Source organism: Perognathus longimembris, chromosome 4 (genome assembly GCF_023159225.1).
Source record: "Perognathus longimembris pacificus isolate PPM17 chromosome 4, ASM2315922v1, whole genome shotgun sequence".
Classification (NCBI taxonomy): Eukaryota; Metazoa; Chordata; class Mammalia; order Rodentia; family Heteromyidae; genus Perognathus; species Perognathus longimembris.
Genome location: NC_063164.1, coordinates 12278553 through 12298152, shown reverse-complemented (window position 1 = coordinate 12298152; position 19600 = coordinate 12278553). Strand labels below are relative to the sequence as shown.

Genomic DNA, 19600 nt, shown 5'->3' with positions numbered 1-19600 from the left:
CTGGGCTTCAAGTTCCCCCTTTTTCTTTTATCATATTCGAATTTTTCCTGCCCTGGAGTCAGTCCACCCTTCTCCCCCGCTCCCTTCCCCCACCTCCTTTGACAATTTTGACATGAACTCAGGACCCCAGCCTCCTTGCCCCCTCCTAATTAAGGCAAACTCAGGAGGCAAGACTGCGGTGGGAGGGTGTGTTTAAAGTGGTGGGTGCTCAGCCTTCCATGAGTTGGCCCTTTAAGAACCCACTACCCGTGGGTGGGGGGGGGTGCAAACTAGCTCAGGGTTGGGCCTGGTGTCAGGAGGCTCAGTTTGACCCTGGGAGAAAGGCCTCCCGAGACTCCAGAAAATGTCTGAACCCCCTCCCCCATGTCCACCCACCCTTGGGGAGGGGCCTGTGTATTCATAGGACAAAGTAGAGAAGCTGTTTGGAGTGAAAGCCTGTTTAACCCGGTTTTACTTAAGATGATTCAATTTGTCAAGGGGAAACCTTTTTTTTTTTTTTTTTTTTTTTTTTGCAGACTAGGAGTCACCAAAATCGGAGTCCTTATTTCCAACCACTTATGGATTGTATCTGAAGAGCTAGATAGGTTTCCATCCATCTCAGAATTTGAGCAGCGATAACCAAGCATTTCCTAGGGCCTTCCGCACCAGCATGGGAAGGAGGTTACATAAAATGTATATTTCCGGAGGGAAAATTCAAGCTAAAGGGCACCCCAAAGCCACAATGCGCATTACAAAACCTTCTAAGGTTGACTCTCCTTTGATTTTGAGCCCAGGTTGGGTCTCCAGGGCCTCGCAGTATAGACCGGAATCTCTTCTGGGAGCCGCCGCATTCCTGGGGAGACAGCTTGCTGTAGACTCCTCACTGACTTCCTAAGCCCCCCACCCACTCTGGGACCAAGGTATTGCTCACTGAATTGGCTCTTGAGTGCCCGAGAATCCGGATCCAGGAGTGCATTTATAAATGAACCACCACTAGCTGTAATAACATGTAACTGGAGGCCGAAAGAATGAGGGAAGGTCACACACCCTGAAACTCCCAAATGGGGAAACCATCTGTTTTGTTTTGTTTTTTTTTTCCCTCCTTTCCTGCAGGGCCTTAGAGGTTTTTATGCACCTGAAAAATTAGCTTAGTCCTTCTCCACCCAGAGGCCCCTGGGGATTCAGAGAGGGATGTGCGTGCCCATGGGGCTTCACACACCGGGGCCATTTCCAAAGTCCTCGGGAGTTCATTTTCTCTGTGTTCAAGAAGTCCAACCAGGCCCGGACCAGGACAGTGATGTTGACTGCGGCCTCATAGATGGCGGCACCCAGTCGCTGCTGGACTTAACCAGTCAGGGGTCAGAGTCCCCCCACCCCACCACCACCCACTGAACTGGGCTCTACAGGTTGCTCCTAGAGCTGCCCTGTTCAAAGGATAGTCCAGGCAGAGTTCCATACTCCTGTCTAAAACTCGGGCCTCTCCTTAGTTCTTGGGTCCCTTGGGAAGCCAAAGCCACCCTCCCTGCCGCTGGCAGAGTCTTGCACTGAGCTCACTTCCCCTGCTTGCAGCCAGTGGGACGTGAAGTCTGTCCAGGAGAGGAACGTGGCTCATTGGAAATGTTGTGCCCCAGAAGTGCAGCTTGGCAGTCAAGAAGCGCAGCCCTGAGACGGACTTTGGAAAGCAGCAGCATTTGCCCCAAGATAACAAATTATCCAGGAAGTATCCAGGGAGGTCCCGACAGCAGTTTTGCCCTGAATGTTCTCCGTGTCTACACAGGCTACCTGCCGAGGCACAAATCGAAACTGGAGTCTGTGGAGGCGGGGGTGGGGGGGTGGGGGTGGGGGGGGGGAACTTGCGTTTGCTTGCCTACCCTGAATCTCCGTGTCGCAGAGACACTTCCGATGAAATAGTGAGCTGCCTGTCCAGGCCTGGGTAGTTACCATGCCCTGTTCCTCCCAGGTTTGAAAGCCTGCCCGAGTGACTTTTATTTGGATGGCTCTGCATCCATCTGTGTGCAGCCTCCTCACCGACTGGACAAGCGTTTTGTGGCTCAAAGGCTTTGCGAGGCCTCTGAGGGATGACCTCTCTTCCCCGTGGACACAGATCTTTAAAAGAAATTATCAACTATTCAAAATAATGTCCCTGGTTGTGGGGAGGGAGGGGGAAGGAGGTGTCTGTCATGCAGCCCTTTTTTGTAGGGGCTGGAGCTCTGGAACATGAGAGTGCCCTGCAGGGACACCAGCCTGGTCACTGGCCTGGTCGCAGCATGGTCTCAGGATGCGGCCCCAGACTGGACAAAGCGGAGAAATCCCTACAGGAAGGCTGCCTGGTGCTCAGAGAAAGCAAATGAAAACTTCAGGTTCTTAATCACCCGCTTTCTGCCTAGATGGGACAGTACCAATTGCTATACGTGCTGCTTAACGCATTAGCCCCCCTCCCCTCTCTCTCTCTCTCTCTCTCTCTCTCTCTCTCTCTCACACACACACACACACACACACACACACACCCATTTGCCAAAAAGCATTGGCACTGCTTTTCTCCCCATCAGAAAATCAGCCAGGATGAATTAAGACCTAAGAAGTGGATGAGGATCTAGACACGGCATTGAAATGGCTGCTGGAAGGTTGTGTGGGCCAGTGGCAAGCCACGGGACTAGTAAGAGCAGAGTGGGCTCAATAAAGAACATGGGACTTGTGGGAAGGGAGGGAGAAAGGAGGGGAGGGAGGGGCGGTGGAAGGAAGGGAGGGGCAGGGAGAAAGGGGTGGAAGAGATTTGGGGAGGAAAAAAGGAAATGCTATGAATTAGGGAAAGAGAATTTACCACACCACAACTGGTGTCCTACAGACATTTGTTTGAGTCTGTAAAATCTGTTTTTACATGAGGAAGAAGCCCAAGATGCTAGAGTCCGATTCAACGTCCTGTAAAATTCGAACTAGTCCTGCGCATGACTCGGTGAGGGTGCACTGGGGAGGATTGGATGGCTACTGGAGAAATGTGGCTGGGGTGTGTGTTCGCGTGCGTGTGTGTGGTGGCACTGTGTGTGTGTGTGTGTGTGTAAGGAGGGTAGCCTGGGGACCAGCTGGGACGAAGGCAAAAGCGAGAGGATGTCTGAAGCCCGGGAGCAAAGCTGTCAGTGAAGACGGTGGACTCCCAGAACAAAATGCAGGCCAATGCCATCCCCAGCTTGGGGCGGGAGCGGATGGTGTGCCCCACTCCGGGGGTGAGGGTGGAGTGGAGGGGAAAGGAAGTGGAGGACAGGCCTCCCACCACTCTCCGATGCCACCCGGCCCCAGTGCCCAAGCCCGGGGTAGCCATCTCTTTCAATCTGGATCTGCCCGGAGTGATTTCAGTGCTAGGGGTGATTGCAAGAAGAGAGAATCCCGGAAGACGAATGTTCAAACCCATTTTCTTCCCGCTGAGCTGAACGAACGAACGCCCCAGTGGGGTCCGGAGGCGAGGCGACCCGGTCGCCGGTGAGCCCAGTCACCCGCGGACCTGGGCTTTTAAAGGCGCTCCTGGGGCCGGAGAGCCAGCAGCCAATGGAGCCGAGAAAACGCAACAGGTGGCAGAGGCCGTGTTTCCAGGCCAGGCCCCGCACGATCCCGAGCGGACTTCAGGGAAGCTGGTGGCGTGCACCTGCCTCCCCGAGACCCGGCCTCCCCACCCGCAGTGCCTGCCCGCCTTTCCCCTCCACAGCCCGGCGCCTTTCCCAAGAGGGGGCGCGAGGAAGACTGGAGACTGAAAAGAGAGGAAGGAGGGGACGGGGAGGGGAGAGGAGAGGGGGGTACACAAGAAAGGAAAGAAAGGAGAAGAGCGGAAGGAGGGGGGAAGAAGGGAAGGAAAGGAGGGAGGAAAGAAAAAAGGACGAAGGGAAGAGGAAATGAAGGGAAAAAGAGGAAAGGGAAGGAGGGAGGGAAGGAGATTGAAAGGGGGGGAAAGGAGGAGGGAGAGGAACCAGGAGGTTCCAATTTTGGAATCTCTAGCGATGACTTGCATTAAATGACTTCCCAGAGCTTTCATTATTTTTCTCTATCTCTCATCCCCCCCCCAAAACACCTCTTTCCTCTTTTAAACAGAGTTTGTCATTCTCTGAGAAAAAAAAAATTCTTTACTCCAACAGTTGGCTTTGGGGAAGGAGGGTAGTAGGAGAAGAGTTTTAATTCAAAAACTTGGAAATGGGCAATGCAGGAAATGGAACTGGGAAGATGGACACTGAATGCATTAGGGCAATGAAACGGATCCAAGAGAAGCAGCTGCAGGTAGCCAGCCACAGAAGTGCAAATCCAGCGCTAGTGGATGGCCTGCCCAGAGCCATCTTGCAGAAAGCTGTCTGACTTCCCCTTGGTGGACTTCCAGCTCCGGTCACCAGCACTCTTACGTTTCTCGCTCCTCCAAAAAGAAAAAGAGACTTGGTGCGGGGTACTCCAGCCCCCAGCCGGGGCCAAGAGTCAAGACAAGTAGCCCCAAGAGAAATGAGCTTCAGAGTGCCTTTCTTCTTCGTTTCTTTACTTCTCCAAACGAAATCTAATAGTATCTGGCTGCAAAAATATATATCACCGGCCCTCAGTCTGAAAGATTAACATTTGGATATGTAGGAAACGTAATCTGCATGGCTAATTGATTCTGAGCGTATCAGTTTAAAGGATAAAGATCGATATCTGCATGATGGATATTGTATTAATAGGGACATAAATAAAGGCCGAAGAGTCTTTACTGAAACCTTTGAAGCGGCTTCCTAGATTTCCAGGGCTCCCAACCGCCCCTCAGTCACCCCACCTCCCGGCCCCCCGGTTCCTGCTGAGCCGGAAAACTTTGCTTGGCCCACCGATTGGGGGGGGCGGGGGTTGGGAAAGGGGTGGGATCTCCACTTAAACGGAGAGTGTATTTTAATGTTGCCACCATCAAGGAAGGTGCAGTACTTTGTATCCCGTACTGAAGCAGGTGAACAGTGTAGCCAGAGAGAGGGGTGATGTTTTCATTAAAAAAATATATATATATACATATATATATATATATATATATCCCACTCAGAAATTTAGAAACCCGGTTACACTCACACACAGGGAGCAGGTTTCCAGCCTCCACTTTTAAGTCCTTCACCTTAGACAGTCAGCCCTATTTTCATAGCCCCTGCAGGCTGAAGGTTCCAACAGAAGGAAGCCCAGGAGTTGGGTAACCTAGGCTCCCTGGGGTGCCCAATGGGTGAGCCAAGGGGAGAAGGCCCCCCGTGGCTGGAAAATGCGTGCCAGAGGCAAGTTACTGACTTTGAGGAGGAGCGGGGCCACTTTCAACCGAGAGGTGGTGGCAGGGTTTAAGTCAGGGAGTGACCCTTTGAGACAGTGAAGAGAAGGAAGCAAGATGGGGTACACTTGATTCCGACCAGAACCGTCTCCACCCAGTGGTTGCCAATTAGTGTGGAGTCCCCGTGACTGTCCCCACCGCGGAGCCCCTGCTACCTAGGGAATTTTCCAAATGCAAAGAGATTGCCTTTGGCCTCACCAACATCACCCTCTCCACGCCCCCCCCCCTCACCCGCCCTTCTTCGTTAATTAAGAGGGACATTTCCACCAGAAGAGCGTGAGAGCAACATCTTTATCGAATGAATACGCAGCCCTCCGGGGCGTCCTCCGCAACATCACCCGAAGCGAAAGTTCAATCACCCAAATCGAAAGTACCACCGGCGCCCCGCGGGGCGGGATCCGAGAAGCCCCGAGTGGCCGCGCCTCACCATCGCCGGCCCCTTTCGGGGCTCCACGGCTCTCCTCGTAGAGGTGCCCACGAAAGACCAGATTGGAGTGAGGCACCCGGCTGGGAAGTTCCGACACTCGCGTCCGCGGCGCGCTGGCCCAGCCGCTCCCGCAGTCCGGATCCGCTGAACAAAGCCTCTTCTAGGCAGATCCATGGCCCTTTCCTCTCCCATTCTGGGCCCAGCCTCACTTGCCTTCTAATTTTTGATGATATTTAGAGAAAACTGATTTAAAAAAAAAAACTGGGCTGAGCAGCCATGCTGGGAACAGTCAGCTTATCTTTGGGGTGACTTAGCAAGAGGAAGAAAACCAGTCCCCTGGACAGGAGGACACTTGCGATGACTGCCCTGGGTAGTAGGGTGGGAAGATGTTAGAACCTGTTCAGGAGACCAAAGAACTCAGAGGTACAACCAAGCTGCTTGTGATGCAGGAGTGTGTGTGTGTGGGGGGGGGGGGGGAGTCTTTCTGGAGGGAACAAGAAAACTCCCAGCACACTGCAAGTGAGAAAGCCGGCAGGAGATTGAAAAGCTTGAGTGGCAGGTGTGAGGGTTAAGTTCAGATCCTTTGATTTGTGTGTCTGGAAGGCTGGCACCCAGGGTGCCTTGGGACTGGCCGTTTGGCCTCAGTTTCCCCCCATCTATTCCTATCCCATACATCCAACACCTTCCTAGCAGGCTCTGACCTCCCAGTGCTTTGAGTCTGGGCCATTGCGGTCTGGGATTCCTTCATGTAAAAAGGCTCTGAGCCACTGAAGAAAAAGTATGGGCAGGGGCAGGGGCCGGGGGAGGGGGATACTCAGGGTCTGAACCCCAGGAAAGCTAATGACCAAGGCTTAGTCGTTAAGATGGAGGCTGCGCCTGCCCTCTTCATGAGCCCTGAACTCTTGAGAAGAATCGCAACCCCAAACGACATTGCATCCGCTGCTAGATGACGGTCCAGCCTTTTCAACCCAGTTATAAATGCTGGATGAAGCCCAGCCTGACAGCCAGACAGCCGGGCGATCGTCGCTGTGCTACAGGAAGCCCCAAACGCCTTGGCATCGCCACACTTTTGCTTGCTTCCTCAGCTTCCCCCGCCGGTGGTAAGCTTTGCCTCCCTCTGAGTCTCTCTCAGAACCCAATGTGTTCAGCCCTTTCCGCCCCGGTTGTTCAGCTTTGAGTGGCAAGGCCGAAGGAAGTACAGAAGAGGAAGAAGAGCCATTCAATGTGCCAAAGGCAGACGCCACCCCGCTGGCTTTGGCAGGCCCGGAGCCCGGTGCTCTCCCGTCCTCCTGCGGCCTTGTTGCTTGGCTGGGCTCTCAGGTACTGCACGTGATTTCTTTACCTCCTTTCAGGTAAAGAGCTCAGGTTCACCGATTTATGGGTCAACTCCTGCACTGGAAGCGCTACCAAACCTTGGGCAACTTGATCTCTGCCTCCGTTGACTGCCAACACGATTTTTATGGCACGAAGAATAAAATGTAGAGCCCAACTCGATCCTCCACTCTCCACCAGCTGTCTCTCCCAGTTCCCAAATGTGAGGAACTTAGCTTCCAGGATGGTGAAATGCTGGGCCAGTTACAAGTGCCCTGTCCCCCCCCACAGGCCAGTGTGCCCATTGGGGATGATTTCAGCTTGGGAAGCTGCCAGTTCTAGGGGGATTGAGACCTTTTTCTGTTTGGCAAGATCAACGAGGAAGAAATAAACAGGCCTATCCATAGGGAATATCTTCAAAGACCTCAGAAGGTTTTTGTTTTGGTTTGGTTTTGTGCTAGTACATGGACTCGGACCCAGGGTCCTGAGTGCTGTCCCTCAAAGCTAGGGCTCTACCACTTGAGCCACAGCTCTACTTTCAGCTTTTGGGGCAGTTAATGGGAGATAAAAGTCTAAGGCACTGTCTTGTCCCAGCTGGCTTCCAATTTCCATCCTCAATCTCAGCCTCCTGAATAGCCAGGATTACAAGTGTAAGCAAGCCAGCTGTGCCAGGGCCCATCAAGTTCTTACTCTAAAGGCTTTGAAAACATCTTGGAAGATGGGGACTAAGAAACACAATAAGGAAGGAGGAAGCCCTAGGAGGTGACTCTGCACTGGAAGAGGCGCCAGAGTGGTGCAACACTGCTCAGCTGCAGTCATTAAAAAAAAATCACAAAGCAACACTTTATAATATCAGGGAGCTGCTTAGAAAGGTGAAGCAGAAAGCTGAGGTGGGGTGAAGTGGTCCATGTGCAAAAGGAATCACCATGTCATCAGCATATTATCTCATATTTTCTGTCTCCAAACAAAGCTAAGAGGAACAGAGCCAACAGAAGGACCGGGCAGCCTCATCATCAGGCTGACACCTGTGTCACTCCTGTGGTAGATGCAATCATCTCTACTCCCTCTGGGCACACAGTGACGTTGGGAGCCACTCTTCGGGCAGCAGGGAAACCTCGCTTTTCAGAAAAGCAAACAGTGTGCTTTCAGATGAGCCAGGAGGATGGGAAGCCAGGCCTTGAAGTTTCAGAATCTGTTCCCATCACCTTGGAAGGGAGAAATGAAGTAAGCTTTCTAAAGTTGAACAAAGAAAAAGTATCCTCAGAATGAGTGATTTCACACACACACACACACAATCTTAGCAAAATGGAAAGGGGTGAGATTCTGCAAGGGATGAAGTAGAAGAGAAGGAGGAAGGGGAGAAGGGAAAGAGGAGAGAGGAGAGAAGAGAGAGTAGGGGAGAGTGGAGACAGAGAGAGAGAGAGAGAGAGAGAGAGAGAGAGAGAGAGAGAGAGAGAGAGAGAGAGAGACAGAGTGGTGAGAGAAACAGAAACCAGAATACCCTTGTAAGATACTTTGGATCAAAGAAATCCTAGCTGATGTCCCCTTATGGAAACAAGATGAATTCATATTCCTGATTTGGAATTGGGGGACTCACTCACCCTGGGAGAAGTGGTCTGAATGATACCCATCCAGCCATGCCAGGTATGTGGGTGTACAGGAAATGCTATAGACCTGGGGGGAGGCAGGATATCAGGGGCTGAGACCTCTTGAAGAAAAACAAAATAGTCACAACTCTGCTGCATACCATACACCCTTCCTTAGTATACAATTAAGAACAAACTGGGTTTTTCTTTTCCTCTTTCAAGATGCTGAAATTTGTTTATTTAAGATAAAGTGAATTAGATGGTGGAACTTGCCAGCTCAGACAATACAGCAGTAATGGGTTCTAGGGTAGGTCTGAATCCAGTAGACACTTGGCATCAGGCTCCATTAAAGTAGAAGTTATGTAAGTGGCAAGGTGAGGACTCAGGTAGATACTATCCCCTTCCCACCACAGCAAATGGCTAAGCCATTATCTGCCATCTTTGTCCGCTGTCCAGTGTCTATCCCTGGCATCAAGCCACAAACAGCAAGAGCAGGAGAGTTCAGACAGTCTGGGTCTAGCTGTCCAGATGCCTTTCCCCAGTAAGCTAAATAAGCTACTCAGAAAAACTGGGGAAATCCAGATGTGTGACAGCACTGAAAGAAAATGCCAAACAACAACTGTAAGATGTTTAATGAATGCTTGGTTTGCACTAACCATGTTGTCAATTTGTTCCAAAGATTCACTTATTGCTCCACTCACCTAGTTATCAATGAGGAAAAGGGTGCACAAATTTATTAACTTTTATTATTAACTTTCCTAAAGCTATACAGGTAGAAAGCTCTGGTATAGTGTTTAAACCCTGGGCAAAGTCCTGTTCATCAGACAGCTCTCGTTTTCAACCAATTTGATCACATTCAGGTGGAGCGGACATTGGAAGCTACCTAAAAACTTTGCCTTTCACTGTACTTTGTTCTGGCTGTAAATTTTTAACAAAACAAAATTTGAGGCAAGGTCTCACTATGTAGCCTAGGATGGCTTGAATCTCATGATCCTCCTTTCTCAGTCCCCCAAAGTACTGGAGTTATAGAAGTGCACCGCCACACCAGACCAGAAATTACCTTCAATGCCACAAACCTACAAGGCACAAACCTACCTTGCTTGTCTCAATTGAACAGAGTTTGAAAATTCACTGTAACTTGATTACCTTTAGAATACAGATGTCATGCCACTTTTAAATCTCACACTTACTTTAACAAAGTTTTCTATTTCTTCCAGGGAGAATTTGTTAGACTATATCTCCACACTCAGAAAACCCAGGTGTGGCAACATCAACCCTTTTCAAATCTGAGCCAGACTCGTGGTGGGGAGAATATTGAGTACTGTCAGAGAGGGTTTTCGAACACCACATTTTCAAGGCTTTCCCAGGTCCCCACGAACTTGCGAAGTTGCCTCTTGAAACCTGACTCCTCCCAGGAGTGAGGGGGAACCTGGAGTCAAAATCGTGTGACCAGATTTGGTAGTCCTGCTAGTCACAGGACCCTGAGGGAAACAGGCATTCACAACCAGAACCCCAAATTAGTCTAGTATTCCAGCCGCACCAACACCTGCTCACGTCGCTGGGACCCGCCTTGCGAAGGTGACAGGTTGCGACCAGCCACCCTTTGTATCTTGGAGTGTCCTTGGTAATCACGAGTTGCGCTGGGCCAGGGATGGGCTTTCGGGAAGAGGGGAGTCTGGGACTTGTTAACCCTTACTGGAGGAGGGGAAGTGCCGAAGAATGAAGGAAGGTGGTCACGTGGTCACGCCCGTGGCCACAGGCGCGGGGATTTTCTTCTTTCTCCAGGATCTGGGACAGCTCTGCTCTGCTGTTTTGAAAGGATGTGGCGAGGCTCTGGGAATGGCTTCTGGCAATCGGGTGGACGGAGTTAAATGCGCCATCTGATCACAAAGAAAGCACCTGTCGAACCCTGAAACCAGGGGAAATCGCTTGACTTGGACCAAGTCAAGCACTTGAAGACCGTGGTGAAGCCCTTGCGTAGTAAGTCCCAGGACCTGGGTTGCATCACTAGCGCGGTGAACCAAACAACGAAGCAAACAGCACTAGAGGAACCAAGCAGAGCGGCCGAGCGACTGGCCCGACCGCGCCTCGCCTTTTCACCCCAGATCTCACTGGCCTTCCCGGATCTCAAGCCCACAGGTGACCCGGCTGGAAATTGGGGCGCAGAGCTGAGAAGAGGGCAGTTCAAAGGGTCGCGGGCCCAGGAGAGCAAAGATCAGCGCCCCGACATCCCCCCCCCCCGCCCCCAACGGTCCAGCTCGGAAGGCCTTGGGGAAGGGAGGCTGTGCTAGGCCCAGGACTTCACAGCTGCCCCCAGGACCCTTGCTGTGTCCCCCAACCCCATTCGCGGAGGCAAAGCAGCTGGGACAGCCCGGAGTCGTCCCCTAGCACCCACTCCCACTTCTCCCCGGTATCTGGGCTGCCGCCGCCGGCGCCCCACACTCAGAGGCAAAGAAACACAGGTTAATCCCCAGCTTCACACCCACCCACGGCAGCTCTGCGCCTGCGCGCGTGCAAATGTGTAAGCACACCTGGAGCCAAGGGCATGCACCCATTCTGCACGGGCAAACGGACCCCTCTTTACAAAGAATCGCGCCCCCCCCCCCGGGGTTCCAGGGAGTGTTTTGAGACTCTGCCGGCGGAGACTGGTGGGTGATGGACAGGTGGACTTAGGCTACCCTGGCCGCGATGCCACCACTGTCCGCGGAGGCTTTCCTGGAGACTTTCCGGCTCCCCTCGCTCAACGAGGCTTCTCATTTATTCGCTTAGGGATCTCTCGGTGTGGCCCAGGCTGGCGTCTCCCGGGCTCCGTGCACCCTCCGGCCCCGGGCTGCAGAAGGATGGGCCCACGGCTCCAGGGTCCCCGCTGAGTTTGCAGGACTCCTCTAACTTGGAAACCATTGGCCTGTGTTGAAGTGGCCAGGTGATTTCCTAGGAAAAGCGTTGTCGTGGAGGAAGGTTCAAGGCTTCACCCCGGCCCGGTGTTAGAAATGCCCCCCAGCTTGTGGAAAAGGGGGTGGATCGGGTCAAAGGCAAAGGGGAGGAGAAGGGAGGGAGCGATGGGAGGAAGGAGGGGAGAGGGAGAGCGCGCGCGCCACACAACGATTCAACAGCCCTCCTTTCTTAATCCAAATCATGATTGCTTCCGAAATCCAAGCATTGTCACCTGGCTACTCCCAGATAATTTGCAAAGGGTGGTGGTGGTGGGGGGGGAACAGCGACTCATCAGTGCTTCCCTCATTAAAGTGAGATTAGGAAGACGGTTTCAACAAACACCTTGTGGAAAAATAGGATTCTCTAATCTAGCTGCTTAGGAATCCACTGGAGCACCTTTTAAACATACGGAGGCACTAATTAAATATACTCTCTGGGGGCCGGGCTCGTCGTTTTGCATTTGTGTGTTGTTTTTTTACAGTCCTCCAGGTAACTCTTCACTTGAGACCAGAGCCTGCTAAGGTTCACCTCAGCAAATTGCTATGTGTGATTTTAACTATCTATTCAACTCGAGGGACAAATCATTGCCTTGCAAGTTGCACCCCAATCCCCCCTCCTCCAGGGCAATAATTGTCTAGTTATCACTGAAAGCTAATCCTCCCAAACTGTAGGTCAGATGCAACTTGATCTCAAACCCCAAGTTTGGCTGCAAAGTATTTTCCTGTGCATACACAAGAGAAACATGAATGCATTATTTCTAAATAATGGTAGATACTCATGATTGCTGATGGAAGTATTGTGTGCTCCACAGCTCCCCAAATCAAAGCTGTTGAAAAAAAATGGTTTATGTTTGCAATGATCAAGCACTTTCTTTTCTGTTTATGTTGTAGTATGTTTTGTGATATTAGGAGCTTAAGGAAGAATTCTCTATTTTCTTTCTTCTCACTTCACCCCCCCCCCTTTCCCCGCCTCTACTCAACTTCATGGTGATGTGGCATTTCTAAGCCAAAGATAATCCAATTTTACATATACAGAAAACTGTTTCTCTAAAGGAAGTGTGCACATTCTTCTTCAGCTCCTAGGAATACTCTCCAAGATTGAACTTTAAATACTCATGTCCCTTGAAATGTATTTTAATGATCAGGAATGATTGTGAATGTGTGACAGAAATAGATTTACTTTTCTTTGGTATATTTGCAGTTTGCCTAAGAAAATAAAAGCCTCAAAATCAAAGTAGATAAAAGGAAACAATAGTTGTATCATATATGCGTATATATGGACAATCAAATGACAGATTAAATTTTAGACTGTATTCCTTCACATCTCTTTAAAGATCTGCTTGCAGTCCTTCCTAACATTCTTCTTAAGAAGTTATTCTAGTAAATATTAGCTATTCCTCTAACTCAAGGTGTAACATATTCAGTAAAGACTTATATGACTTCAGGGGAGAAAAAAGCAAATGTGTATTGTCCATGGCATAATCTTAACCATTCTTTTGTCAGAACAAAAATGCAAAGCACTGATACTGGTGGGGTTAAATGGTGATAGAAGGTACCACAAAGTAACTGCATGACTCCATTCTTGAGTTGGATAAAATGTGCACTCCTGGGACTGGAGATGTAACACAGTACTTGTCTAGCAGGAGTGAGGCCCTGGGTTGATTCCCAGCACTAGGGAAAAATTAGTAAGTCTGCAAAGAACACTTTATTAGAATGGCAAAGATGTCTAGCACCATTGGCTCCTGCCTGTAATCGTAGCTGCTCTGGAGGCTGAGGTCTGAGGAACATGGTTCAGAGCCAGCCCAGGCAGCAAAGTCTGGGAGACTCTTATCTCCAGTTAACCACCAAAAAGCTGGAAGTAGAGGTGTGGCTCCAGTGGTAGAGTGCTAGCCTTTGAGTTAACAGGCTCAGGGACAGTGCCCAGGCCATGGGCACAAGCTCTAGGATGGACACACACACACACACACACACACACACACACACACACACACACACACACACATTGCAAAGACTAGAAGTCATTAAAACAAAGATCAAGAAAAAAATCAAGAAGTTTGACAGAACACCTTCTCAATGTTATGGAAATCCTGCTTATTATTTCCCCTAACTATGTAGATGTTGCTCACAGTGGAGAGAACAGCATTAATGTGTTCATAAATGTACCCTAAATGTCACAATGAAGAAGTGATCAGAATAGCTAAATATCCTTTGGTCTCTCTATATACTGAAAACAATGCAATAAGCATTCTGCTGTTATAGTGCTAATGTTCTCAAAACTCTTAAGTAATTTTTCAGGAGCATAATTTTTTATCTTTCAAAAATCCTTGTGTAACTATTTACCTAAGACCCTCAGGGTCTCAGCAGACTGGCAGAGTTGGGTCTGGGGAGCCAACTTGCCCAACATTCCTTCCAGGGTTTTCCTTGATAGCTCAACACACTATTGGCCACTTACTATGTGCTAAGAACTCATTACAGCCTTGTTCCTGTAGTCTTTATATTCTGGTTGCAAGAAATTAACAGTTCAGTATATCACTAAGACCACTGCAGACAGTTCCAAGTGTTGGGAAGGAAGTAGCAGTGATGTCACTATCCCTTGGGGTTAGCATTCTCTGGGGGAGATGATATTAGACCCTTGGAGCCCAGAATGAAAGCAAAAGCATAGGTGCACACTCAGCACTGAGTGGTATAGAAAAGTGTGTATAAATGCACAAATTCTTTCACCTGACTCCATGAGAACGAAGAGGGTGATTTTTTCTCTCTCCATTTTATACTTCATCAGCCTAAGGTTCACACAGGTTATATGATGTCCACAGTCTTTCCAAGGGGAGACCTAATATTCAGACTCACATATAGTTGCAGATACTGTTTACAAAAGCATTGTACATCCCAAGAGTAGGTATTTTACCTAGTGTTGGTATGGTAAAACTAAAGCTCATGTTCCATGGAAGCTAACCTGAATGTTAGGCAGAGTTGGAACCAGGAAGACCCTTGGTTTCTGAGCAGGTGAGCGTCAGATCAATGACTTAATTGCTAGTTCTCATCCATGACCTGGAGAATTGTGTTCAGGATTCAATCAAACTCTTTGAAGAACATTAGAACTATTAGGCAATTGCACACTGTTGTTTCTAGATGCTCTCTGGACAACTCAATCAATATTTCAATAATCACTTTCCAAATTCCTATTATATCGATGGTGCTGTTATTCCTGGCATTCAAATGTGTAAAATAGGTAAATAAGGACACACACACACAGACACACACACACACACACACACACACTGCTTAGAAATAAAAGCCCACTAGAAATCAGACAAATGTTTTCATCACCTCTGATGCCATTCAATTAGCAGTAAAGCAAGGTCAGCCAAGAAAAGAAATCTTCATGGCTATGTATTAAGCTATGAAGTAAATGTATGATTTTAAAGTATCCAAAGTTAAATTTACATGTGCAATCTATAAAAGAAGCAAAATGTGGCTTTCATTGTGACCGAGGCAATTCAAAGATGTATTTCTCATTTATGAAGAATAATTTAGGTTACATCATTGGTGTACTTCTAGGGAACATAAATAAACTTTATGAAGCCCAAGTAACTTTAGACAGATTTCTAGGTTGCCAGTTTAAGAGAAAGAAATAATAAACACATGTTTGTGTACACACACACATGGTTACATCCGCAAAGCTAAGTTCTGTTACCACTGTGCATATGTAATACACATTATACGTACAGTTATGTACACTGCATGTCCCGTCAACATTCATTCATATGTGGATGCATTTTTTGCAAGTGAAGTGGTTGCAAACAGCAACTTTGCCTTTTGGAGGGAAGCAAAGGTGAGCAAAAAGTTTTGAAAAGTACATACAGAACCAATACAGGGTGTTAAGGGTAGAAGTAAATGAAAACTGATCTCAGAAATGAGATTTCTTGTACTAGTCAGGTGAACACATGAAACAGAAATATGTGACAAAAGAATTTTGTGTGTGCGGCTGCTGTAGTTGTAGATGGATAGGCTGCTTCCAGAATATTATAATGGCCCAGGAACTCACTTCAGGGCTTCCTAGCAAACCGCAGAAACAATTCCACGGGACTTTCATCTTTACAGTACACATTCCAACATCGCTCAGCTCCAGTGACCTTGGATGGGGATGTGTAACCAAGAGAGAGAAATGCAAGGAAGGGGTGGCATTGTCTAAAAAGAAATTACCCATTACCAGACTTCTGTACAACACCTTAATAATAACAATAATAATACTAATAAATAACATGCCATTAGAGCATCTAACTTCCTTCTTGAAAAAGAAATGTGGTGCAAATAACTTTTAATGATTTCACCAGAAAATAAATATTATGAACGTTTTTCTATAAATACTTCTTGTTTTTATTATTAAGACAATATAGACAATATATTGTACCTCCTAAACTGTAGCCACACCACTGCTTGATGGCCAATAAATTACTTCACTCAGATGATAGATACAAATGTTCCATTCAAGTTCAGTTAATAGAATAGTGTCAGGATTTCATGCATGGCTTGCATAAATACAATAATCACGTGAGGAATCATAGCGGAGCCTCAGTCTCTTTTGTGACTTTTTCCAGCATGAAAACTGCCCCCCCTCCCCCCACTCCAAATCCCAAAAGATGGATTAAGGAATGTTTTCATATAAAATACATTTGGAACCTTTTCTTTTAAAAGGCACCAAGTTCACGTATAACATGCACTCACAATTCATCCTTTAGTTACAAAAAAAAAAAAAGGATAGCCACGTATTTTTTTCCTGTCAAGTAATTAGATGCGGATATTTCAATGATCCTGATGATTAGCAAACAGCTAAATTCAAAATAATGTTATGGCAAATGTATAGCATATATATTTATATATCTTTGTAGTCCAAGGCAGAAAGGCTTATCACTTAGTCTCATCTTTGGAAGTTATTATATCGTTTCATACAGTTGAGTCATTAATTTTTCACAGTATAAAATCTTAGCTCAGTTACCAACCCACCTTTATTTTCTGCTCCTAATTTTGAAATGCATTTGGATCAGAGGTATAAGAATAAAGTCAAGTCGCTTAAAACAACTTGTCTGGATATCTTAATTGTGCAGCGTTTCCAGGCTTACATATTCAAACACATGACATGATTATTTTTTTTTAAATGAAACTAAGAAAAAAACAAAAGCCCACGGGAAGCCTTTAACTTTATACTCTGGGTGAATAGCTTTCAGTATCTTCCAGGCGGGGGCAACAGTCAGTCAGTTTTGTGGACAGGGAAGATCGGGCTCTTTAAGCAATGTCATTCCAGTTAGAGAAGATGAAATGACTTCCTGGCAGTAACACCGTGAATAAAGCTACCGCAAGCTTCCAGGAGACCAGACCGCTGGGTGGTGCGCGCCGCCTCTCCACGGAGTCCGCGCTGCTGGGCCCCGCACGCGCAAGCGCGCTGCGCACCTGCTCCTCAGCGCACGGATGCGGAGGGGCGGGGCGGGGTGGGGGGCACTGGGTAAATGCAGCCCGCGCTGTGCGTGCGCTCTCGGTCTACAGGATCCCCGGACTACCCGGAAAGCTGACACCTTTTCAAGGCGCATTCGTTCTTCGTCTAGGCAATTCTGATCCATTCCCCTAGATCCGTGCAGACTCGTGCGCGCGCCCGCCCGCCCGCGCCCTCAGGTGAATTGGGCAAATGCGGATGACCGAAAAGCCACTTCGCGGGAGGGTTGGCTGGGCCTCCCGCTCTTCTCTCCTCCGCGCAAATCCTCAAGACTTTGGAATGGATGGGGCATAAAGCGATGGTCGACCTGGCACCGTCTGGGCACTTCATCGGGGTCCCCGCCTCCTCCGTTTTCCACCCCTGGCTCAGCGCCCAGGAGGAGCTGGAGCTAAAAATGAGGCCCAGCGGCGACCGGACGAAGGAGGCTTGTCCGGGGGGGTGAGGCCGCGCAGGACGGGGAGGGGCCTGGATGGGGGTGGGGGGGACACGCAGGCCGGGAGCCCCGTGTGGCCACCCTCGCTACGTGTCGTTCCTCCTCGCGCTGCCGCCCGCCGCCGCCGCCGCCGCCGCGGCCCGCCCCCTGGAGGTGCCTGTGCCGCTTCCCGCCGAGCCCGCGGCCGCCCCGTCGGGCCGGTACTTGAGCCAGCAGATGATCCAGGTGACTACGACCGAGAAGAGCGCCAGGATGCTGGCCACCGACAGGCAGATGGGCCCCACCGGCGAGGGGGAAGGTGATCCGGGAGCCGGGGCCGCGCCAGGGGGCGCTCCGCCTCCCGGGGTTCCCCCTGAGCCCCCGCCCCCGCCCCCGCCCCCGTAGTGGTTGACGAAGATGAGGCCGGTGAAGAGCAGCACCACCATGGAGAGGAAGGAGAACACCACGCACACGCAGCCGGCCGTGAGCGCCGCGCGCTTGCAGTTCTGGCAGCTCTCGTAGGCGCCCGGGCCGCGCAGGCCGGAGCGCGCGCGAGCCCCCGGGGCCGCGTCCTCGGCGGGCGGCGGCGGCGGCAGCGGCAGCGGCAGCGGCGGCTGCGGGGCCCCGGCGGGCGGCGGCGGGTGGGCGGCGGGCGCGGCGCGGCGCTCGGGCAGCAGCGGCGGGAGGCGGTCCTGGGGCAGCGGGTCTTGCGCGGCGCGCAGGGCGAGCGGAAAGGCCTCGGCGAGCTTGGTGTTGTTGGGCAGGCCGTGCACGCGGCTGTCGGGCAGCGGCGTGCGGTGGCGGCACACGGGGCAGGCGATGGCGCCGGGCGGGCCGTGCCAGGGCGGCGGGCGCGGCGCGCGCTCAGGGGCGGCGCTGGCGGCGCCCGCGGCGGCGGCGCGGAGCTGCAGCTGGGTCAGGCACTCCTGGCAGAAGGTGTGCAGGCACGCCAGCAGCTTGGGGGCGCGCCTGTCCGCGTCGAAGTAGTTGTAGCAGATTTTGCACTCGTAGTCCTCCAGCGGAGGGTGGTAAGGGCCGGTGGCGGTGGCGGTGGCGTCCCGGGCTTCCGCGTCCCCGCCGTCCCCGGCTCCCGCAGCTGCGGAGCTCCCGGCTCCCGCCCAGCTCCCGGGACTGCCGCTGGGGCTCTGGCCGCCGCCGCCGCCGCCTCCTCGGTCGTTCGCCGGCGCTGCCATGGCATGATCCGCCCCTCATCAGGGGCCAGGTGAGGCGCCGTCCTCCCCCTGCGGGGCCGCGGATGGGGCGGGGAGGAGGCGCTGCAGCCTCCCCCCACTCCGACCGACTGCCGTCGCCGGGCGGGGGAGGCTCCGTTAGCCGGGCCGGGCGGGGGCGCCGTGGCCACCGCCTCCCCCTCCCCGCCCCCCCCCCACCCGTCTACCCCACCCACCGCACCCTCCGGCGCGGCCGGCCCGCTCCCTCCGGGTCCTCCAGCCTCCCTGCCGTCCCGCTAGGCCTTCTGAAGACAGCCCCGCTGGCAGCTTCGGATCCCGGGTTCGCAGGAGTTGGGAGGTGAGGGGGGGCTCAGGGGTGCTTTAGGGGTCGCAACTGCTCAACGCTGGTTGCGTTTCGGCTGGGCCACCCCACCCCCCCATCTATCATCCCCCACCACACACACCCGCCCCAAGATGATGGGAAACGGGGACCTGCCCTTTCCTTCTTCCTCGACACTCTCCCACCCCACCCCTGGTTTGCCCTCCCCTGTCTGGGGCCGGGTCTCTGAACAAGTCTCCCCCCCCCCCACATCCCCCCCCTGCACCCCCCAGTCAGGGCTCACCGGTGATGTAATGCGGGGCCCGCGCTGGGAGGGGAAGCGGCGGCCTCGGCAGCCTGGCAGTGGCGGTTCCTTCCCTTGGTGAAAATCGTGATCTCATTTCTCCGTCCAAAGGCGAAAGCCAATAACCACTGCTTTGAGCTTTTATTAGCAGAGGCCAGGCGGCCCTGCATGCAGCGCGCCTGTCGGGTGGAAGCCGCGTGCTGGCATCGCCCTCTTTGCCACTTGCAGGAGATTTGGGAACAGTACCTTTTTCCCCTTTCTGAAATACTGCAAGGAGGTATGAAGGCAGACTTGGAGCAGGCCCCTGCCATTTTCCTGGCACTGACCAAAACAGATGGAACTGTTTTCGCTGGTGCCCAGGCATTCAGAG

At 51.3% G+C, this 19600-nt stretch overlaps 1 protein-coding gene across 1 annotated transcript; it reads right to left on the bottom strand.

Moving 5' to 3' along the window:
* Window positions 1-17545: 17545 nt before the first annotated feature.
* On the bottom strand, window positions 17546-19318 carry LOC125349895 (RING finger protein 225). Its single transcript, XM_048344155.1, has 2 exons — window positions 19231-19318; window positions 17546-18738 (listed from the first exon to the last, which is right to left on the bottom strand). Exon 2 carries the CDS (start codon window positions 18629-18631, stop codon window positions 17546-17548), a length of 1086 nt encoding a protein of 361 aa, XP_048200112.1. The 5' UTR covers window positions 18632-18738; window positions 19231-19318.
* Window positions 19319-19600: the final 282 nt, after the last annotated feature.

Excerpts from the sequence above, each read along its gene's own strand:
- LOC125349895 (XM_048344155.1), bottom strand. The coding sequence starts at position 18,631 with ATGGCAGCGCCGGCGAACGACCGAGGAGGCGGCGGCGGCGGCGGCCAG.